Consider the following 21,456-nt stretch of genomic DNA (forward strand, 5'->3'; position numbering starts at 1 on the left):
AATGTATGGGAATATCGATTCGGTTGCAATTTTATTGTGATCTCGTATCACCGTCTTGTAATTTAATAGATTTATTTTATTATAGTTACAAATGTATAATAGGAAATTATTTAATTTATTATGTAATTTATTTATTCCGGAGTTCCATAAAGACGGATTTCTTCAAGAAGGTGATACATAAAGACGGTGTTACCTCGAGATGTGTGCCTCAATCGAAGTTCAAGGGACCAATGGAGTTGGTTTCCGAATATGTAATAGTTAAATAGTTTTTCTATTTTAGGAAGACCATACTAGGATTATTTTATTTATGCTTTGCATTTTATTTATATGTCGCATGCATCGCTAAATCGCCATAACTAAAACATGCATTATCTTTTTATCGAGTTTATCGACCGTGTCAATTACAATTACCATAGTTCACCGCTTTAGTTCACTTAAAACGTGATAGATAATAAATTGACATGACCTCTCGCTAAAAATAAACAATTGAGACATAGCCTTACCAAAAAGTAGAAACCATGAAAACCTATTTCATGAGGGAGTGCACTCGGCCATCCCGGGGTACAAACCTTGTTACGTAGGGGAAGTGGGTGATAAATGTCTATCCAGTGAATTCATGTTGATGAGGGTTTCATCGGCTATCCCGTGCCCAAGTTAATGTGGGTTTGGATCATGGACACATTTATTCGAAATTTGGATTGAGCTCAACGGAAGTATTCGTGACCGTAGTCGCATGTGTTCCGGGCTATAGATAAATATTAGAGTAATTTTATCGACCGAGAGTTCTAAAAGTAGAATCGATTAAAGAGTTAATCCACCGAGTTATATTGATAAGGGTTCCATCGGCTATCCCGTGCCCAAGTTAATATGAATTTGGATCTCGGAATCATTTATCATAGTTGGGTAGAGGTCACTATGTAAATGCTTTACTTGTTATTTACAAGTATTAATAAAACGATAAATGTTAAGTTTTCCACTATTCCGTTATTATATTGTTCTATTTCTTTACCACAATTCATATACGATATCATTTCGATTTTTTCAAAACCTCCATTAAAACATCGTAACTAAAGACAAATATGAATTTGCTTCTAAAACCTCAAATGAACCATTGCTAAGGATCTCTTTTAAAGAGTATAGATAAAGGTTATTCATTATCAAACAGGTTTTTGATTCTTGACTAACACATCTACTTACAATGGATTGTTATTCATATACTTAATTGAATTAAGTACCTTGAAGCGATAAATTGTTTTGGTAACTAGATTTGTTGGAAATCAAAATTGACCAAAATAATGCAACCACTTCAATGAAAGTTTTAAGACTAAAACGAACAAATGAAGAGTAATCTTCATGAATTCAATTTTGCTTCTCAAAGCAAAGACTCATTGAAATGAGTGGGAGCATTCTCTTAAACCGTTAAGATGAGGACGAGGTTCAAGAAGTAAAGATAATAATGGAATTGATACAAGGTAATGTTAAAAGTAAAGTTATTGAGAAATGACGATGCTAAACCTATCAATCCCGACCAATAAAGTTTCCATTGTCTTAAATGTTGGACACAAGAAAGGAAACTACCCCAAATTATTGAAGAATCAACAAGTTAGTTGTGGGACATCTAATGGGACCTTCTTCTTTAAATGTTTATTTGATTAAACATAAATTTTGCTAGTACCACTTCGTCAATATTAGAAACCAGTGGAGGTTTTCATCATTGTATTCGACACATAAGATGATTAGAATATGACGACTAGCAACAATAATGTCGAGAGATAGAGTAATTGTGTACTCAATCTAGTTTTCGATTTAAAGTTGTACTTAATTGTGACTATTAAGTGCATAAACTCTAAATAAGAATATAAACTTGTTAAGAAACAAAAGAGGTTTTCACTTTAGTGACCCTATACACCACGATTTGATGTATGGCTAGCCCATGACCAAGGTGATTATATTCTAAACCAAACTAGAATGATATATCATGTACATGATGTAAGATTCAAATTGGTAACCCAAGATTAAACCTTAAATTCTGGAAAGATTAACGCAAAGAGTTATCGAGTACTCTTGAAACCATTAGATTGTTAATGGTATATGTGTATCTTGTATTCAAAGCAAGATATCTCGTGCCTTTTAGTTGAAAAGGAGATCGAGGTTGTAAATCATCGATCCAAAATAGGTTGATCATTATCTTTTACCAACGATTTAAGTTGACACTAATATGTTCACTTAATAAGGTAAATAGAGAAATCTTTGAAGAATTTCAAAGAGTTCAAGGAATCACGATTTAGTCGTGATGGGATTATCAAAGTGAAGACTTTGATATAAGCCAAATAAATTGTGATATAGTATCACAAATTTAATCTCTCTTAACACGCATTATGGGATAATGTATGATTGGATAAGAATTCAAACGTTATTCGATAAGGTTTGGACTTCGATCAAGTTACTATGAGTTACTTGATCCTTTTGGGGATTTTATCATTTTGTCTAAATTATTTTTCCACTAAATCGAATCATATGAGATATGAAATGGTAAGGGTACCATGTTTGTAAGTTTTCACAAGAAACAAATGCTCATTTTTTCCCTCTTCAATTATCACGAGTACGACGGGTTTGCGGCTCGTGAAGCTGTCTTTCTAAAATACAAGTTTATTTTTAGAAGACAGAGTGGGAGAAATTATTCAAGAGCCACAAAGAATGCCACAGAGAATGTTATGTCGCAAGAAACTGGTCTTTCTTGGCTACATGAGACGTTTTGTGTAAGACATTGTTTCTTCAAAACCTAGGAGGTTAAATTCGTCACTTGTTAAAGATGATGAATTCATGCTACTTTTAAGAAAGTAAAGAACTTATAACTTACAAAAGAAATCGTTTGATTCAAGTTGATTACTTCTGGAAAGTAATGAACATATGACTTACATTAAGACATGAGAGTGTTTAAGTCACAACTCAATACAAGGCTTAGAGCCATGAAAATCCGAAACAAAAGGGCTTGATTAGTGACAAAGGGTTTTGCACTAATAAAGAGATATTTCAAAGCAAGATTGGTTGCAAAGGGTTTTGCACTAATTGAAATGATTAAGTCTATTTGGATCTTCTTAGGGATTGTGTTTCATTATGAGGATATGCATACAACAAGTGAATCTAAAACCCACTTCTTCAATAGAAGGAATGTATTCAATACATGTCATGAGTTTTATAGATTCTTGCAATCCTAAGATAATGTGAAACTTAAGAGAGGATCTTAAGTAGGACATCAATGAGTTGGAATCAACATTTTGATCATGTGATAAAACATTTCTCGATAAGTCTAGAAGTTGTGTTTATACATGGAGTTTAGTGGGAGTTACGGAATTTTTAATTAGTCCGATATGTGGATGACATATTGATCATTGAGAATGATTTAAGACTTTTGGAGTATTTCAATACATCTTGAATATCCGGATTTATAAAGATAAATCCACATGATATTAGCGTCAATAAGAAGTCTTATGTTGATAAGATTCATGACTAGTTCAATTAAATTGAACATATTTGATTGATTCCATTTGTTTCCGCTGCCGGATCAATTAAATAAGTAATGATGTGTAACACTTCATATACTTTGAGTATGATGAATTGTTTTCAAAATCGAATTTAAGTAATCTTTACCAAGTAAGCCATAAAGATTACCCTTAAGTGCTTGCAGAAGCATTAAGGCTATGATGCAAAGTGTTTATGATGCAATTTTGTGTAAGGGTGTTACACAAGTGACAATTGACAATTGAGATTGCGCATGGTTTCCGAAAAAACCATAATCAAAACACATTACGATGGTTAAGATACCATTGTGGCAATGTTAATTAAGAAGTAGATTTTCTAGAATCGTTCTAGGCAATAAAGAACAATGAGAGATATTTATAACGGAAATTGAGTACACTTGCAATCATGAGATGTGCAAGAAGGATGAGTCCCGCACACTGTGAAAACAGTGGGAGCTATTCTTAGGCTAGAGGGCCTATGTCTTGATTGGATCTCGACACGTACTCAGAAAGTTTTGTAATGAAAATGTATACATTACAAAGGAAAACGAGTATGTAGTAAGGTTGAGTAAGGTACAAGAAATTGATAAAACCTACTAACCAAAGCCTTCTCAAAGGCTAAACATGATAAGTCATGTCATTTCAATTGAGTGGAAAGGAACAACTACGTACAAGATCAAATTAGATTATAGAACATGAAATAGTAATCAGGCATTGACTATTCATATGTGATAATCGCATTTGTCGTTCGAGTTTTACTTTAAAACTCTTTTATTATACTTTGTTACATCCAAACGGGTTGTAGAGACAACGTTGAACCCCGTTAAAGTGAACCCGGATTAACATAGTATTAGCCCATAATCGCTTGTATGAGGTGACGTCTCGAAGTGACTAGAGTGTGATGCGATTGATGGCAAGTTCAAGTGCCATAGAGTCATGTGAGATGACTAGTCGATCACATAGGCAGACTGTTAGGAACACTTTGTCGGGCCTTATGACCGCTTATAGAGTTCTGGCAAATTTATATAGCCTGGTCGTGGCGAGAGCTGCTATAGTAGTCTAATGAGTCGATTCTTTTGACTAAAGACTGTTCGCCTAAGATGGCACAGTTTCAGATTAACTTTGATTTGTGTTACTACGACTTTCGTAAATGGGGTCAAATGGGCATATTTTGGGTTATGATGGTTGTGGCTAGTCGAAGGGAATGAGTGCGATAGGAATTGTCCATCCCCTTGTCAGGGTTAAAACAATATCTCAGGGCCACTCGAGGAGTAATGAACTGGAAATGCGTGGCCACGCTCGGAAGGTATCTATGATAGATTAATCCGGTCAATCAGTTGTTCTCCAGATCGAGGAAACCACTCTCGATATGATCACTTGCAAGTACGACCCGAAAGACACCTTGCATTGAGTGGGAGATAGTAATAGGACAAGAGAATTGGTGACGCACACTTGTCGAGGACAAGTGGGAGATTGTTGGGAAATGTGTCCTCAACAATAGTGCGATCACATGATTTAAATATCATTATTAAATCTCATTTTAAGAATACATGTGGGATGTAATATTTTACAGTCAACTGGTCCACACTTATCGGTAATGATTGGCTGACTAGAGTTTGACATTACTGTCGTGCGACGGTGGTGATCAGTTGATCCCCTTAGGTCATACCTAAAGGGTAACACTCTTAATTGATTATTTAATTGATCGTATGACGATACGGGTTAATTAAATTACTTAAAATTGACGGACGATTTTGGAAGTAATATTTACGTGTCTCATTGAAATTTGATTAAATAAGATACGGTCTAAGTAATCGAATTGTTTCATTACTTAGATGAAATTATTGTTTAAGGAAACAATTGCATTTGAATGAATAAATTATTATAAATACAAGATGTTGTGATTTATAAATTGGTAAAATTTTTGGTACAAGTAATTATGAATTACTAGGTCGATTTTGTATATGACGTATTTTATTAATACGTTGATTTTTAATATGTTAAAAATACATAACAATTTTATGTGACATGTGACATGTGACATATGACAAATTGACAAATTGACAAAGATAAAATGGAATCCATTTTATCTCATTTGGACCGAAAATAAGGAGGGAGAATGGTGTTTAAATTATGTTGTATTTTGAGTGGAAAACAATATAATTACACCTAGCCATAGCCATGCAAGCCTATGTTTTCTTGGATAGAAAAACTTCACCATGCATTGGCTCCCTCCTCTCCTTCCCACCGGTTTTCCAAGAGCAAAAGAGAGAGTTTTTCTCTATCTTTTTATTCATACTTTTGCATAATATTTTCTAGTGTAAGAAATAAAAAATGCTCTCTACATCTTATTGAATTAGAGAGATAAAAACTCCAAAAATCCTTCCTCTATATACCGAAATTATAGAGTACAAAATAATTATTTTGGGTCAATTTTAGTTAGATTATTATTATTCTAGATCTAATAATATTAATCTATTAAGGGGTTATCTTGGGTATATTCTTTTGGGAGAGGTTCTAATTTGAACCTTGTTCATCCAATATTTGGAAACTCAAGAACAAGTGAGTAGGTGAACTCACTTGTGCCCACAAAACCGAAACATCCAATGTAAGATGATGATTTCTTCTCTATATTTTATATTGTTTGCATGCATAAGATCACTTGTTAATTTTATGACAAATTAAATTAAAACATATATGAATATGTTGAGTATATAGATCTTCGTTTCCTTCAGGCATGAGCACTGGTGGTTTGGCTAATATTTCCTTGATTCGGTCGAAACCCTTCTGACAGTCATCATCCCATATGGTGTGATCTGTTTTCTTTAACTTCTTGAAGATAGGTTCGTAGATCATGGTGAGTTTCGATATGAATCGACTTATGTATTGCACCTTGCCTAGGAATCCTCTAAATTCTTTCTCCGTTTGAGGTTGCGGCATTTCGATTAGAGCTTTGGTCTTAGAAGGGTCTATATCTATTCCTCGTTGGCTAACAACGTATCCCAGGAGTTTACCAGATGCTACTCCGAATGCGCATTTCTGAGGATTGAGTCTCATGTTGTACTTTCGTAGCCTTGAGAAGAATTTGCGAAGGTTCTTAATGTGCCTCTCTCTATAATTGGACTTGACAATCATGTCATCTACGTATACCTCAACTTCCCTATGCATCATGTCATGTAAGAGCGTTGTTGCGGTGCATTGGTACGTAGCTCCGGCGTTAATTAACCCAAATGGCATAACCGTGTAGCAATAAGTTCCCCATTGAGTGACGAAGGCTGTTTTATGCATATCTTCTATGGCCATCTTGATCTGGTTATATCCTGCATATCTATCCATGAAGGATAGTAACGCGTGATCTGCTGTATTATCCACCAATATGTCGATATGTGGTAGACGAAAGTCATCCTTAGGACTTGTTTTGTTTAAGTCTCTAAAATCAACACAAACACGGATTCTTCCATCCTTTTTGGGTACGGGTACTATCTAATACTACGGTTTTATGAGCCTCTGGGTACTCTATCGAGTGAGCCTTACTCTGTCGAGTAAGGGTGTTTTGGTTTTTAGAAAAGTATTCTGCCAGTAGGGTACTCGATCGAGCATCCTCGGTACTCGATCGAGTAAGTGGCACTCGATCGAGTATGTCAGCTACTCGATCGAGTAGCTCGGTTTACGGGTGATGTTTTGTCGGGTTTTGTTAATAACACGGATTAGTATTTAAATCGTTCCGTCATCTTCATAATACACTTTTTTAAACCTAACTACATTAAAAAGAGATTTAAGTTACGTTCTCGCATTCATCCATGTTATTGACAAATCCCGGAGCTTGAGAGGTCGTATTTCATCGTTCTTTACATCCTTGTGATCCTTGCTTCGAGGGTAAGATCTACGTACCGATTTTATATTATTTAATCAAGTTTGCTTAAACCCTAATTTGGGGGATTGAGGATTTGTGTTAGTTTTTGTATGGTTAGTGATTATGTGATGATATGCTAGGAGGAGGATTCGTAGAGGAGGCTTTTTGATACAGCTGTTGAGATCATCTGCGTGTGTTGCATTCCAGGTAGGGTTTCCCTACTCAGAATTGGTCACATAATGTTTTGGTTGTTGGTTGTGATTATTGTATAATATCGTATTCGTATTGTGACGGTTGTTGGAATTGGTTACTGTTGATAGTTGTAATTGTTTGTATCTGTCTGTGGTATTCAGGGCGCGTCCCTGGCTGAGTGGGGTCACTTGCGGGAGTGGCTTAACGCCCATTATTCGCCTTTTGTGGAACCCGCCACAGAAGGGATGTGCACATTAATGGATTTGGGTTATTCGCTCTATGGTATGAGCGGGGCTTAGGTGGGAACGGCTGCGGTCCCCCACTGGCGGAGTGGAGTAACCTGTTGCGACGGGTACTCTGGCAAGACTACACACTTTAGTGTGTAGTCAGTGATGAGGAGTAATTATGGAGTTTGGGTTATGTGACGGTTGAGATGTGTTGGTTTTTGTCTTATAGTGATTATATATATGATTGTGTGATTAGTACTGACCCCGTCTTTGTTTTGAAAAACTGTGATGATCCATGCGGGGATGGTGAGCAGTTGTTGAGTCTAGCTGGGATGAGTCACCACGAGATGATAGAGTCTTCCGCTGTAGCTTGATAGGTAGTCAGACATTTTATTTAGTTGTTTAGACAGTTGGTTTAAGAACATGTAACCGTATTTTATCAGTTGGTTTTGGATTGTATTCACTAAACTTTATACTGTTTAAATGTTGTTTCTTTATTGTCTTTTGATTATCATTGCCTCGGGAAACCGAGATGGTGACATCTTTATACCGGAGTGGTCCTGGTAAGGAACTTGGAGTATGGGGGTGTCACTGAGATGTCTGTGTCTGAGTACTACAAGCAGTTTAATGAGAAGTCTAGATATGCTAAGGATATGGGATTGAGTGAGGAGAACCTAGCTCAGAGGTTCGAGAAGGGGTTGACCCCCAAGATAATGGATAAGTTACCCGTGGGAGTCCTTACTAATGTTAAGGAAGCTTATGAGAGGGCTGGGAGAACTGAGAGGTTGGTAGAGATGGCCCGGGAGAGAGGTGCTGAGAAAAGAAAGGCTGAGAGCGAGGGTGGTGGCCAATCTAGCTACAAGAAGGGCAACCACACTCAGGCTAGAGTATATTATTCTGGTTCAGGGTTTAGTGATGGGGCTTCATACAAGCGTGGCCGTGGTAGTAGTGGTGGTAGTTGGGGTGTGACCTGCTTTAACTATGGCGGTGTAGGCCACAAGAGACATGAGTGCACCAGTGCGGCGAACGGGGGTTACCAGAGGTCAGGACAGGGGATTTTTTCTCAGGGGCCGGCACAGAGTTTTGCGAGCAACAGACCGGCTGGGTCATGGAACAACCGAGGAGGTCAGAGCAACAACAGGGGAGGTAACCGCAATGGCGGTAATTCTTATCAGAAGCCAGCTACGAACACTAACAACAACCAGGGGTCGGGTGCTAAGCCGACTACCTCTGCCAGTATTGTCCAAGGAGGTGGGCAGAAGACCAGTGGAAAGCTGTTTATGATGGAGAAACAAGCAGCTGAGGACGACGCACATGTTATCACTGGTACCTTTCTTGTTAATGGTGTTTACACCTTTGTTTTGTTTGATTCAGGGGCGTCGCAGTCGTTTGTATCTTCGAGTCATGTTAAACAGTTGGGTTTGAGAGAGTATGAGTCTGTAAATGAGCAAGTTTTTATACCTTCGGGAGAGTCTATAACATGTGGGAGGTTGTTTAGGGATGTATCTATGATAGTTGGGCAAGTTGATCTACCTGTAGAGTTGCTAGAGTTTCCTTTAAACGGTTTTGAGATGATAGTCGGGATTAATTGGTTAGGGAAGTACAAAGCAAAGATAGACTGTCATCAAAAGAAAGGGTCTTTGAGAAGTCCTAAGGGCATTAGTGTATCTTATCGTGGGTTTGTTGTCAAACCCAAAGTTAAGTTGATTGCAGCTGCGAATTTGAAGTCCTATCTGAGGAAGGGGTGCCCGTTGATCTTGTGCCATGTGAGAGATGACCGGATAGAGAGTCCGACAGTTGATCAGATACCAGTGGTGGGGAATTTTTCAGATGTCTTTCCATAGGAGATTCCGGGGTTGCCGCTGAAGAGGGGGATAGATTTCACGGTTGATCTGAAACCGACCGTACCGGATGGGTCCTAAGGATTTTGAGGAGCTCAGGAAACAGTTAGATGATCTGATAGAGAAGGGATACATTAGACCTAGTGTATCACCGTGGGGAGCACCAGTTCTTTTTGTGAAAAAGAAAGATGGAAGTTTGAGGTTGTGCATAGATTACAGGGAGCTGAACCGAGTGACAGTGAAGAACAAGTATCCTTTGCCAAGGATAGATGACCTGTTTGATCAGTTGAGTGGTGCAGCAGTCTTTTCCAAGATTGATTTGAGGTCGGGGTACCATCAGGTGAAGATTAGAGAGGTGGACATACCAAAGACAACTTTCACGTCGAGGTATGGCCATTATGAGTATGTGGTGATGCCTTTTGGGTTATCTAATAAACCGGCTGTGTTTACGGATTTGATGAACAGAGTTTTCAGTCAGTTTCTGGACAAGTTTGTGGTGGTTTTCATCGATGACATCTTAGTCTACTCCAAGACTAAGGAGGAACATGAGGAACATCTGAGGATTGTGTTGCAGACCTTGAGGGAGCATAAGTTGTATGCTAAGCTATCCAAGTGTGAGTTCTGGTAAGAGAAAGTTGCTTTTCTGGGGCATGTGATCTCTAAGGATGGGGTAGCTGTGGATCCGGAAAATATTGAGGCAATTACCAAGTGGGAAGCACCGAGGAATGTAGCTGAGATCCGGAGTTTCTTGGGTTTAGCTGGATACTACAGACGGATCGTGAAGGATTTCTCCAAGACTGCTAGACCTATGACGGCTTTGATGAGGAAAGAGAACAGGTTTCGTTAGGATGAGAGTTGTGAGACGGCGTTCCAAACATTAAAGGAGCATTTGACCACTGCTCCTATCTTAGCATTGCCTGAAGGGAGTGAGAAATTTGAGGTTTATACAGATGCCTCAAAGAATGGGTTGGGGTGTGTGTTGATGCAGAAAGGTAAAGTCATTGCCTATGCTTCTAGGCAATTGAAGCCTTGTGAGGAGAATTATCCTACACACGATCTAGAGTTGGGTGCAGTGGCGTTTGCTCTTAAGATTTGGAGACATTACCTAATAGGGCGACCTTTAAGGTATTCTTTGATCACAAGAGTCTCAAATACATCTTCACTCAAAAAAAGTTGAACATGAGACAGAGAAGGTGGATGAAGTTGATTGGCGATTATGACATGGATATTATCTACCATGAAGGGAAAGCCAGTGTAGTTGCAGATGCTTTGAGCAGGAAGAGTGTACATTCCTTGTGCACAGCTATATATTTGATGAGGTTGAGAGATGAGGTTGGGAGGTTTGGGATACATACGATGCAGAGAGGGGATGCCTTGGGAGATTTGACAGTGCAACCTGATCTGTATGATGATATTCGAGGTAAACAGGTGTTGGATCCTAAGATGGTAGTGTGGAGAGCTGGAGTAGAGAAAGGGACAGTGTCTAGATTCTCTATTCATACAGACGGTAGTTTGAGGTTTGATGGGAGGTGGTGTGTCCCTAATGATGAGGAGCTGAAAAAGACAATCATGACAGAGGCACATTGTACACCATATTCGGTACATCCAGGTGGTGACAAGTTGTACAAGGACTTAAAGAAGACGTTCTGGTGGCCTGTGATGAAGAAAGAAACAGCTGAGTTTGTGGCCCGTTGTTTGACATGTCAGAGAGTTAAAGGGGAACAACGGCGACCACAAGGTAAGATTCAGTCTCTTGAGGTACCTGAGTGGAAGTGGGAATCCATCTCTATGGATTTTATCGTAGGTTTGCCAAAAAGTCAGCAGGGTAACAACATGATATGGGTTATAGTGGATAGACTGACCAAGTCAGCTCATTTTGTGCCAATGAAAGATACATGGACTAAGGCACAATTAGCAATGGCTTATCGAAAGCATGTGTTAAGGTTACATGGGGTGCCTAAAGACATAGTATCTGACAGAGATGCGAGGTCGCATGACATAGAGTTGGCTTTTTTCGATAGTAGTTTCACCAGTTGTATTGTCTTATAATGTCATAGTTTAGTTCTTATCCCTTTGTTTCCGCTGAAAGTTGTAAAGAGATTATTAATTGTTCTTTTATGGTTTATTTGATATACCCACCTCGGGCAACCGAGATGGTAGCGCCTTTACTTACTGGGGAAGGTCTGGTTAAGGCTCCTTGGTATGTGGGGGTGCAACAAAGTGTTATAAGAGCAACGATTTTGGAACCTGAATCAATGAACCAAATGAATATAGGATGTCAAATTAAAATGAACCGGGTGTATGTGTGTTGGGAGTCCTCTTATGTCAGTTTTGGGTGAGAAGGCGCCTTCATCTCAGAATCCCGACCTTAACATGCTTAAGCCAGCAACTCCGCGTGGGGTAAAAGTGTGGGATTATATGTGTGTGTGCTGGTTGTGTGAAGTGTGGTCATCTTAGGTTCCATATTGTAGTTTGGTACAAAGGTCGAAACAGTTATGATGCAAGAGATGGTATGTAATTGTGCACGTGAACGAGCTCGTGCGGTTAGCTTAGAGTCCTATGTATGTTGGTTATGACAAATGAAGGAACGAGTGATGTCAACGTTATAGTATATAAATGTATTTTTATTATGTGTAAATGACATATGATATTGTATCATGGAGTAATTGAGTGAATATTTCTATGCATATGACATCGTTGATAATTTAATCAAGATTTAATCGTATTGTGTGTGCGTAACATGATAAGTTTTGTGAAAAGATTATATGGAGATAACACATATTTTGTGCGATTAAATTGAAGTAGGTATGTGTAGGTGGTAAGTTACATAGTGTGTGATAGAACTCTTGGGTTGTATTTGAAGAAGGTGACAATTTTTCATAAATCAAAGGGTTTCTTCTTCTTTTATTCATCATTATTGTTCTCTCCCTAAAGTTTGGTATAATTCCTTAATCTCTACTTTATTTCTTGTTAGTCTTTGTTATTTACTTACTTTGTTCATCATGTTTGCTATTGCTATGATGCTTGACAACATTATTTACATGATCAACATGATAATGAGTGAGTACTCTTCTAGCTAGCGTTGATGGAGGATTAGGGGGAATGATAAAAGGGTATATCCATACTTCATGAGTTCATTTGGTTAATTAAATTGTTGTTGGAAGTTATAACTTTAGTGCACATGTTATGTTTGATGAAATGTTTGATTGGCAACGTAGGATGATTCTCGGCCTGTTAAAAAAAAACCCGTAAGATCGGAAGCCTCGGGGATTGTTAGAATATGCACTAGGTTAGTGGGAAGACAGGGTGTACGCGGAAGCTAACCCGACTCGACCTATGAGTCGCAGGACCAAAAGTTCCAGCTCTACTATACCATGTGTAACAATCGGGAAGTTAAAGAAAGAAACTAAGCGTTACAAGAATGATAATGTCAAGGGAACTTTGAATCGGGAAACAGTTGTATGTAAAAGAGTGAATACGGTAAGGGCTTAGAAAAGAGAGGAGATTAGAGAGTTGGTAACGAGACGGGGATAGAGACTTGAGAGAATGGTGAGAAAGAGAGGGTGAGACGAATTTCGGGGACGAAGTTCATTTTAAGAGGGGATTATTGTAATACTAGGATTCTTTGGGACCCGGAAAAGTACCTTGGGATGTGTGAGGAGGCCTCAGAGTGAATGGGAACTACTCGGAAGCAATGGATGACCCTACACTAGACCTAGTGTGACCTAGACTAGATTTGGTGGGACTGCAGTAGACCGAGTAAGGTCTTTACTTGATCGAGTGGCTGACACTCGGTCGAGTGGGCGAGCACTCGACCGAGTGAGTGGCACTCGGTCGAGTGCCACTATGCAGCACCCGATAAACACCAAAATTCGGGATTACACCTTATCTTATCCAAATCATTTCCTCATTCCTCCTACTTCCTTCTTACTTTAAACTCTCTCCCTTCTCTCTAAAACCCTCACAAACACACTCTCATGGGATTCAAGCTTGATTTGGTTAATTGTTCATCCTCTTCCTTCCTTCCTCTTGTTTTGTAAGTTAAAATATACCCTTCTTTAATTAATTTAAACCCTAACTTTTGAAGGTTTTGGGGTGAGTAATCAATTAGATATCATCACGAGTAAAAGGGGGTAATTAGTGGGTGATAATAAGGGGTTTTGTAGTTTATGATAGTGTAGGATGTATTTGTGATAGTATTGTGTGGTTTGTATAGGATGAGACGGAATCAGGTTGGATTCGAGTAGTTTATGAAGATTGCTAAAAGGTAAGTTTATCCTACTCGGTTTCAATACTTAGTGTACATATTTGTGTGTTTTTCATCCTCATTGCATTTGTGAGTCGATTTGTATATCATGTTTGTATTTGAGGAATTGTTGTTCATAACATGTTGGGATTGAGTTCATGATGAGTCACATACTTGGTGTTGTATTTCGTATTCCATGTGTGGTTATTGTTGTGTTGTATTAGAGCTCATTGGTAGTGGTACTTGTTTGTTGAGAAGATATAAGACTATTGGGAGACCGTCTTACGCTTGAGTCACCTCTTGGAGCTTCCCACTCCAAGAGGGATGTGCACATTAATGGCTTGAGTACGGAGGGACTCGTGTGGCTGAGGCACAACGTCTGGTTGGCTTACGGACCAGGTACGTCTATGGGTGTCTTGTACCTTTGTTTGAAGAGTGGTGTCGTGGGCGTGTCCCTGGCACCGGTGGTTATGAGTACGTGTGGGCGTGTCTTGGTACCGATATGGTAACTGTGATTGTATAATCGTATCTCATTCATATCATTGGCATGTTACATATTTAATTATCATGTTGTGTCTTATATTTATTTATTGAAACTAACGTGTTGTTTGTCTGTGGAATTGTCACCTATTTCAAGGGTAGCCTGTGTCGATTCATATGATATTTTCGATCGTATGGAGAGCAGGTTATGTAATACTACGGTTTTCTAGTCTTAGCTTACTCAGTCGAGTAGTCCATACTCGGTCGAGTAAGTTGTCGAGTGCTTTTAAACAGGCTACTATTTTGGGTGAACTCGGCCTAGTTTTGAGATACTCGGCCGAGTACCCCTGCTACTCGACTGAGTACCCGATCTGACGGGATTAATTTCCGCGGTTTTGATTAAGGTGATTAGAGGTTATAAATTACGTGTTACCAGTTACTAAATCATTTTTACAAAAACCTAAACTACGTTTACCACTTCTCTAATCATCTTATTCACTCCCAAGTCTAGTTTGATCGATCGCGAGTCTACATCTATTTTTCGGTACCGGTTTTGTTGGTAAGTCTCTAGTGCTTTCTTAATCAGTTTGTGGTTTTCTTTTGGAGTTTGCCCTAATTTGGGTTAGGATGGGGGTAAAGGTTGATTAATACTGGTTTATGATATAGTATCGTTTGATTATTCTATGCTGTAAAACCCGCATACACCAAGGTGCCTTACCAAGACCACCTAGCACATGAGAATGCTACCATCTTGGTTACCTGAGGCATAGTAATCAAAACTGACCATCAAGAAACATAATTTAAGCATAAAGTTTAAAGTGATTACATTAAAACCAGCTATAAAGTAAAGTACAACCGTTCGAAAGCCAAAATACAACTAAAGTAACAAAAAGTATTATGATAACATAGCAGAAGACTACTATCAGACTCGTGGCGACTCCATCCGCAGCTAATCCCACGCGCATCCACAGTATACCTGCTAGACATCTGCTCACCACCCTCGAATGGATCACCACAGTTTTTAAAACATTTAAATGGGGTCAGTTACTGTACAACGATATAAGTCAATACAACAACAAGTATACAATCATAATCCTCCAACACCGTCACATCACCAATCATTTGCCTAGCCTGAAGGTCTAGTCCTGCCAGATTACCAGTCACAACCAGTAATCCACTCCGCCAGTGAGGGACCGCAGCCGTTCCCACCTAAGCCCCGCTAATCTTTACCGAGCGAAAACCCATGTTCTTTAATGTGCACATCCCCTCTTATGGCGGGTTCCACAAGGGGCAAATTAAGGGCGTGAAGCTAATTCCGCAAGTGACTCCACTCAGCCGAGGGCGCACCTCGCGAACCACAGACAATCAACAACAACCAATTACGATAACAATAATACCAAAAATCAATTACGATATAATCACATGCCAACAACCAACAACCATTTTAATATCATGTATACAATAACTGAGTAGTCAAACCCTACCCGAAATACAATAACCAAAATCAACACAAGCAGCGAATCAAAAGCGTTCCTCTACGAAATCACCTCCTATCAACATATAATCTTACATTTACAAACCATCATTAACAATACTCCCAAACACCCCCTAGTCCGGGAGGTTTTGTATCTCGGACCAGTGTATTTGAGATATCAGTACCCATTCGAACGATTGATGAAAGTTTACAAGGATTACACATCTAATAGGTATCGTCCAGAAGGGTATATTGCTGAGCGAGCAATTATCGATGAAGCTCTTTCGTATTGTTACGCGTACCTCTCCTTGAATGAGTTAATTGCAGCTCCTACGAATCGTCATAGTGACTGGATGAATGGAAAAGGTGTAAGGGGTCGTGTTTCCAAGGATATATCATCTGATATGCGACATAGAGCTCATACAAACGTTCTTTTTAACGATGATAATGTAGTATGGAACACCAGAGTTACCTTAAGGGAAAACACCCTCATAAGAACGAAAAGGAGGTATGCAAATGAGTGTTACGAGTAATTTAGTGACTGGTTTAAGGATACTATTTACGATGATGATAATCCAATTGATGACTGCTCAACTAGCCTACGACATCTCGCTTTCGGTCCTGATGCTCGTGCAAATTTTTAAAGCGGGTATGCGATCAATGGGTACACTTTCTACACCCGCATTCAAGATGAGGAGAGCACAATGCAAAATAGTGGAGTTTGCGTAGATTCTGAGGCAATATACTTTGCTAGTTAAAAGGATAAAAATCATATTTTGGGTACAATGCAATATTATGGAGTTATTCAAGAGATATTGGTTTTAGACTACATGGATTTTGAGATACCTCTATTTCGGTGCAAGTGGGTTGACAACAACAATGATATTAAAAAGGATGATTTAGGATTCACATTAGTAAATTTTGACAAGGTTGGAAACAAGGACGATCCTTTTATATTAGTGTCACAAGCAAAACAAGTGTTTTATGTTACCGATCCTATGGATAAGAAGTGGCCAGTTGTTTTATCTTGCCATCGCCGAATTCCAGATGATGAAGACGTCGAATTTGAAGGACTTGATCATAGTGCTATATCGCAATTTGGTAATGATGTTGAAAATGTTAACATTCCAAACATATATTCATGGGATGATCATGATGAAGGTATTTGGGTTAATGAAGAGACTATCAAATCCAAAAAACGTTCCCGGCAGCCGTGAAAATATCAGCACTCCAATCAAGATATCTTACATCATGTGTAATTATTGGCATGCTGTTATATATCAAACTGCTATTGTAAATTTATTTTCTGCTGTTGCAGCGGGTGGGTTAGGGAAAAACCGTACCAAATGATGCTTTATTTCTTGGCGGTAAAATCAAATAAAATGAATTATTAAATACAACGGTTATACCTAAACCGTTGTTTAGGACGTGTACAGTTATAGTGGTTCAGGCCGTTGTTATCTATATAAAAATGATGCTTTATTTCTTGGCGGTAAAATCAAACAAAATAAAATATAAAATAAAACGGTTATACCTAAACCGTTGTTCTGGACGTGTACAGTTATAACGGTTCAGGCCGTTGTTATGTATATAAAAATGATACTTTATTTCTTGGCGGGAAAATCAAACTAAATTAAAATATTTAAGACAACGGTTATTTCTAACCCGTTGTAGATATTACTAATCAAGTACGGATTCAAACAAAACCGTAGTCTGTTTGGAAACAAAATATAACGGTTTTTCTTATACCGTGTTTATTACTTTCCAATAAACAAGGTCTTGCAAGTGTTGTATTATTCACACATATATACTCTGAGCTTCCCCTCCCTCACATAATATCCTCAAACATTGAGCTTCCCCTCAACCACTAGCCTTCCCCATCGCCGTCGCAGTCATCGTCATCATCGCCATTGCCGCCGCCAGATCAATCCGAATTCTCCTCTTTAAAGAAGTAATAAACCCACCTCTCTAGAGATTTGTTTGTTATTATAAGTATGCATTGTTATTATTTGTTTATTAATTTCTGCTTTAGACACTACAAGGAAAACCCGGTATAGTGACGGACGAATCCGTCACTATATAGCGTTTCCCGTCACAAAAAGCGGGTTTGTGACGGATTATCCGTCACAAACCGTCGTCACTACATATGGTCACAAAAAACGGGTTTGTGACGGATAATCCGTCACAAATACACCTGGGACGGATTTGTGACGGCTAATCCGTCACATAGTTTATCAACAGTGACACGTGTAATCCGTCACAAAAATCAGTTTTGTGACGGAATATCCGTTGCAAAACAAAACTTTTGTGACGGAATATCCGTTGCAAAAATGTTGTTTGTGACGGAATATCCGTTGCAAAAAAGTTTTTTGTGACGGAATATCCGTTGCAAAAAAATTTTTGTGACGGAATATCCGTTGCAAAAAAAAGATTTTTGTGACGGATTTGTGACGGCTAATCCGTCGCAAACTGAAACAGCATTTTTAAAAAAACCAGCAGGTTTGCTGCTGGCCACAATGCACATAGCATTGTTTCAGTAAAACCTGCAATATACAACACAACCCCGTCGACCGCAAAGCGGGAACCAATCAACAATACGTTTTAACTAACACCAACACCGAATCATAAAGTTAAAGGTTGTCTTTTATAAATAAAATCTAACATAATTAAGTTAGTGGTTTACATAAACTTCATCAAATCTACCAAGGTTCAAGATTTGATTTTTATTTAAGAAACTAAGAGTTTACCTAATCGGGGTAACGTGCTGACTACCAAATGGATGACCGTCATCCGTGAAATCGTCTCTACGAAATGGAGGCGGGCCACCTGAGCATGTAGGGGGGGGAGGGGGAGTCCATCCATACTTCTCGAACAAGAACGCCTCCATGCTATCTCCTTTGTACTTTTGGGTCATCATCTCTCCCTCCATCCTACCGATTTGCTGTCGCAATTGTGAATTTTCCATTGTGACTCGAGAAAGCAAACTAGGTGAGTAAGAAGAAACCGAGTGACGGGCAAGCCTATTAGCTGGAGGATCGTACAACTCTGGTGCCGCTGACCCCATACCCCACACGCGCATCTTCTCATTATAGCCTCCACTTGCAGTATAGTAGGACTCGTTCGGATCTGGTTCCAGTCCCTCGGGCATTGGCTGGTTCATAAGTCGACGGTAACCAACCTGAAAAAGTAATAAGTAGGAAAAAAGTGTTAGTTAAAATTTAAATTAAATAATACCTTACTAATTAATAAAATAACATAAGAAGGCTAATTAAATCGATTTTTTCTAATTAAAGAAACTTACATCGGTCTCTTCTGCTCGAGGGTTAATCCAGTTGCCATGCTTATCTTTCTTGGACTTCTCCATGAGCTTGTACGGTGTGGCTTCAGCACCCTGAAAAAATTATATGAAAAAAATATTACTCCGTATTATAGATCGATAATCGTTAATTCTTTGTTATGAGAAAACTAAGTGATGAAATATACTAAAAATCAATACTTAAATGAAATAAGAAATTTATAAATTTGGGAACTCAAATGTACTTACCAATTCCTTAAAAGCCAAAACTGCATTCTTCCTTCCGAGAGTGTGGGTTGCTAATGCTTTCCCATCTTTCGATCCCGACCTTCTATTTACCTTATTTATTTCTGAAGTTTTAGCAAATTCGGGATTCTCTATTGGCCTTTTCTTCAATTTCTCCCAATTTGTGACGGTAAGCCACTCCGGCTTTTTCTTTAAGGTGACGACTTGGGCAATAATCTGGGTAATACGCCTCTTGATCCGACTCTCCCACTCAGTCCTAAGGGGATATCCTGGTTCGTGGGCCCGAACACTACCCTGAAATTAAAAAAATATGAATTGTTATTAGTAGATAAATAAATTTAATTATATTATTAAAGAATAAAAATATTATTAAAGAATTAACCTCAAAATATTGCCACATCCTCTCTCTTTGCTCATGAGTCATCTCGACCAATTGGTGACGTACTCCACGTACGTATGAGTGAATGACTTGGTCAAATAATCGCGGACCGGCTTGTCCTCCCACCTTGAAATAAATGACATATTTTCTAAGTATAATATATAGGATTTTGAAAAATATTGACAATAATGGGTAGTATTTTGAAATGCGTCATTATTTAAATAATATATAAGAAAGTCAATAAAAAATAAAAAGGGAAAGCATTACTTACCAGGATCCTAGGGCAGGATCCTCTGATAGAACAACTCGCATGTCCTCCTGCTGCTGCTGCGCTGCCTTTGGTGTGGTTGTGGTTGTGGCCGCTCTACCCTCCCTGCTCCTCCTCCTCCCGGTCATGTCGTCTACGACTACCACTTCCAAACATCCGTCTAATTATGTTTCCACGACCTACCATAATTACTAACTATAAACATTCCAAATTGTTAGTCAAATATGTGATACATAACGCAAACATATGTCTAAATCACACAAGAAAGTCAACAAAAATAAATCACACAATAAATTGTCTTAAAATTAACCTTAACTCAAAATAAACATCATAGTTTTACACAAATGGATTAACATTATTGTTAACCAAAAAAATTGAATAAAATTACAGCTAATCTCCATCACTATCACTATCACTACGAATTAAAATAGCTTCATCTTCTGAAAAAAGCATTCCGACTTCGTGCACTTCTTCCTCATTTTCCCACTCTTCTCCCTCTTCTTTTTCTTCATCATTATCTTCATCCTCTTCGCCGCTTTCTATAACCACTTCGTATTCATCTTCACTCCGGATGTCTTCCACCAAAATTGGTGAAATGGAATGATCATTGACAACGTCAACATCTTCTTGAAAGTCAATTTCTTTAACAGGAGCGTCGACATGTGATCTAGCCTTGATTTTAAAAACCGCAGACCATTGATTATCTTGCTTAGTGGTTGGATAAGGAGAATAACAAACTTGATCAACTTGATAGGCTAACACAAAAGGATTATGTCCACGAAGTCTCTTTGCTTGGTTTACATCTACAAGTCCGTAAATCTTATGGATATTGAGTCCTTGTGGAGAATTATCAAACCAATCACATTTAAATAATATGACCCTATAAATCCTTGGACCGGTATAATAAGCAAGCTCAATTATTTCATTTAGAATTCCATAGTAGTCCAACCCTTCTGTGGAACTTACACAAACTCCATTGCTTAATGTAGCTTTCGGAATATCAACCTTCTTCTTAAAAGCACGAAATTTATAACCATTGATAGAATATCGTCTCCAAGTCCTCACCATGTTACTAGGACCCATTGCTAGAGTCTTAATTAAAGGATCCTTCAATCTATAAGCCTATTCAATAAGAAATGTTTTAACGTGTTATAATTTATCATTCTTAAATAAGTAATGTGTTAGTTGTCTATTTTAAATAAAATGTATAACTTACTTCATTCCTGAACCATTTCGTAAAACTTTTGTCATGTTTGCTCCAAACGTCATCCGACGAAACAACGTCAGGAAATGTTAGTTTGATATGTGTCTCAAACTCCCTATATCAATAACATGTTTTTGTTATATATTTTTTATAATTTAAGCCAAGCATAATAATTAAGAATGAATTTAGTAAATAAGACGTAACGTACTCTTCATAACGCTCTAACAATT

General features: G+C 38.3%; 1 protein-coding gene across 1 annotated transcript; it reads right to left on the bottom strand.

The window, feature by feature from the left end:
• Nucleotides 1-18,462: 18,462 nt before the first annotated feature.
• Nucleotides 18,463-20,150, bottom strand: LOC141649161 (uncharacterized). Its single transcript, XM_074457858.1, has 5 exons — nt 20,026-20,150; nt 19,865-19,880; nt 19,379-19,669; nt 19,136-19,225; nt 18,463-19,012 (listed from the first exon to the last, which is right to left on the bottom strand). The coding sequence occupies exons 1-5, from the start codon at nt 20,148-20,150 to the stop codon at nt 18,578-18,580; spliced, it is 957 nt and encodes a 318-aa protein (XP_074313959.1). The 3' UTR covers nt 18,463-18,577.
• Between the last annotated feature and the right edge of the window lie 1,306 nt (nt 20,151-21,456).

This window comes from Silene latifolia, chromosome 3 (genome assembly GCF_048544455.1).
Source record: "Silene latifolia isolate original U9 population chromosome 3, ASM4854445v1, whole genome shotgun sequence".
NCBI lineage: Eukaryota > Viridiplantae > Streptophyta > Magnoliopsida > Caryophyllales > Caryophyllaceae > Silene > Silene latifolia.

Excerpts from the sequence above, each read along its gene's own strand:
- LOC141649161 (XM_074457858.1), bottom strand. The coding sequence starts at position 20,150 with ATGACCGGGAGGAGGAGGAGCAGGGAGGGTAGAGCGGCCACAACCACA. Across the intron at positions 19,226-19,378 it reads TTTTGGCTTTTAAGGAATTG|GGTGCTGAAGCCACACCGTA; the intron begins GTAAGTACATTT and ends TAATTTTTTCAG. Across the intron at positions 19,013-19,135 it reads CTCGAGCAGAAGAGACCGAT|GTTGGTTACCGTCGACTTAT; the intron begins GTAAGTTTCTTT and ends TTACTTTTTCAG.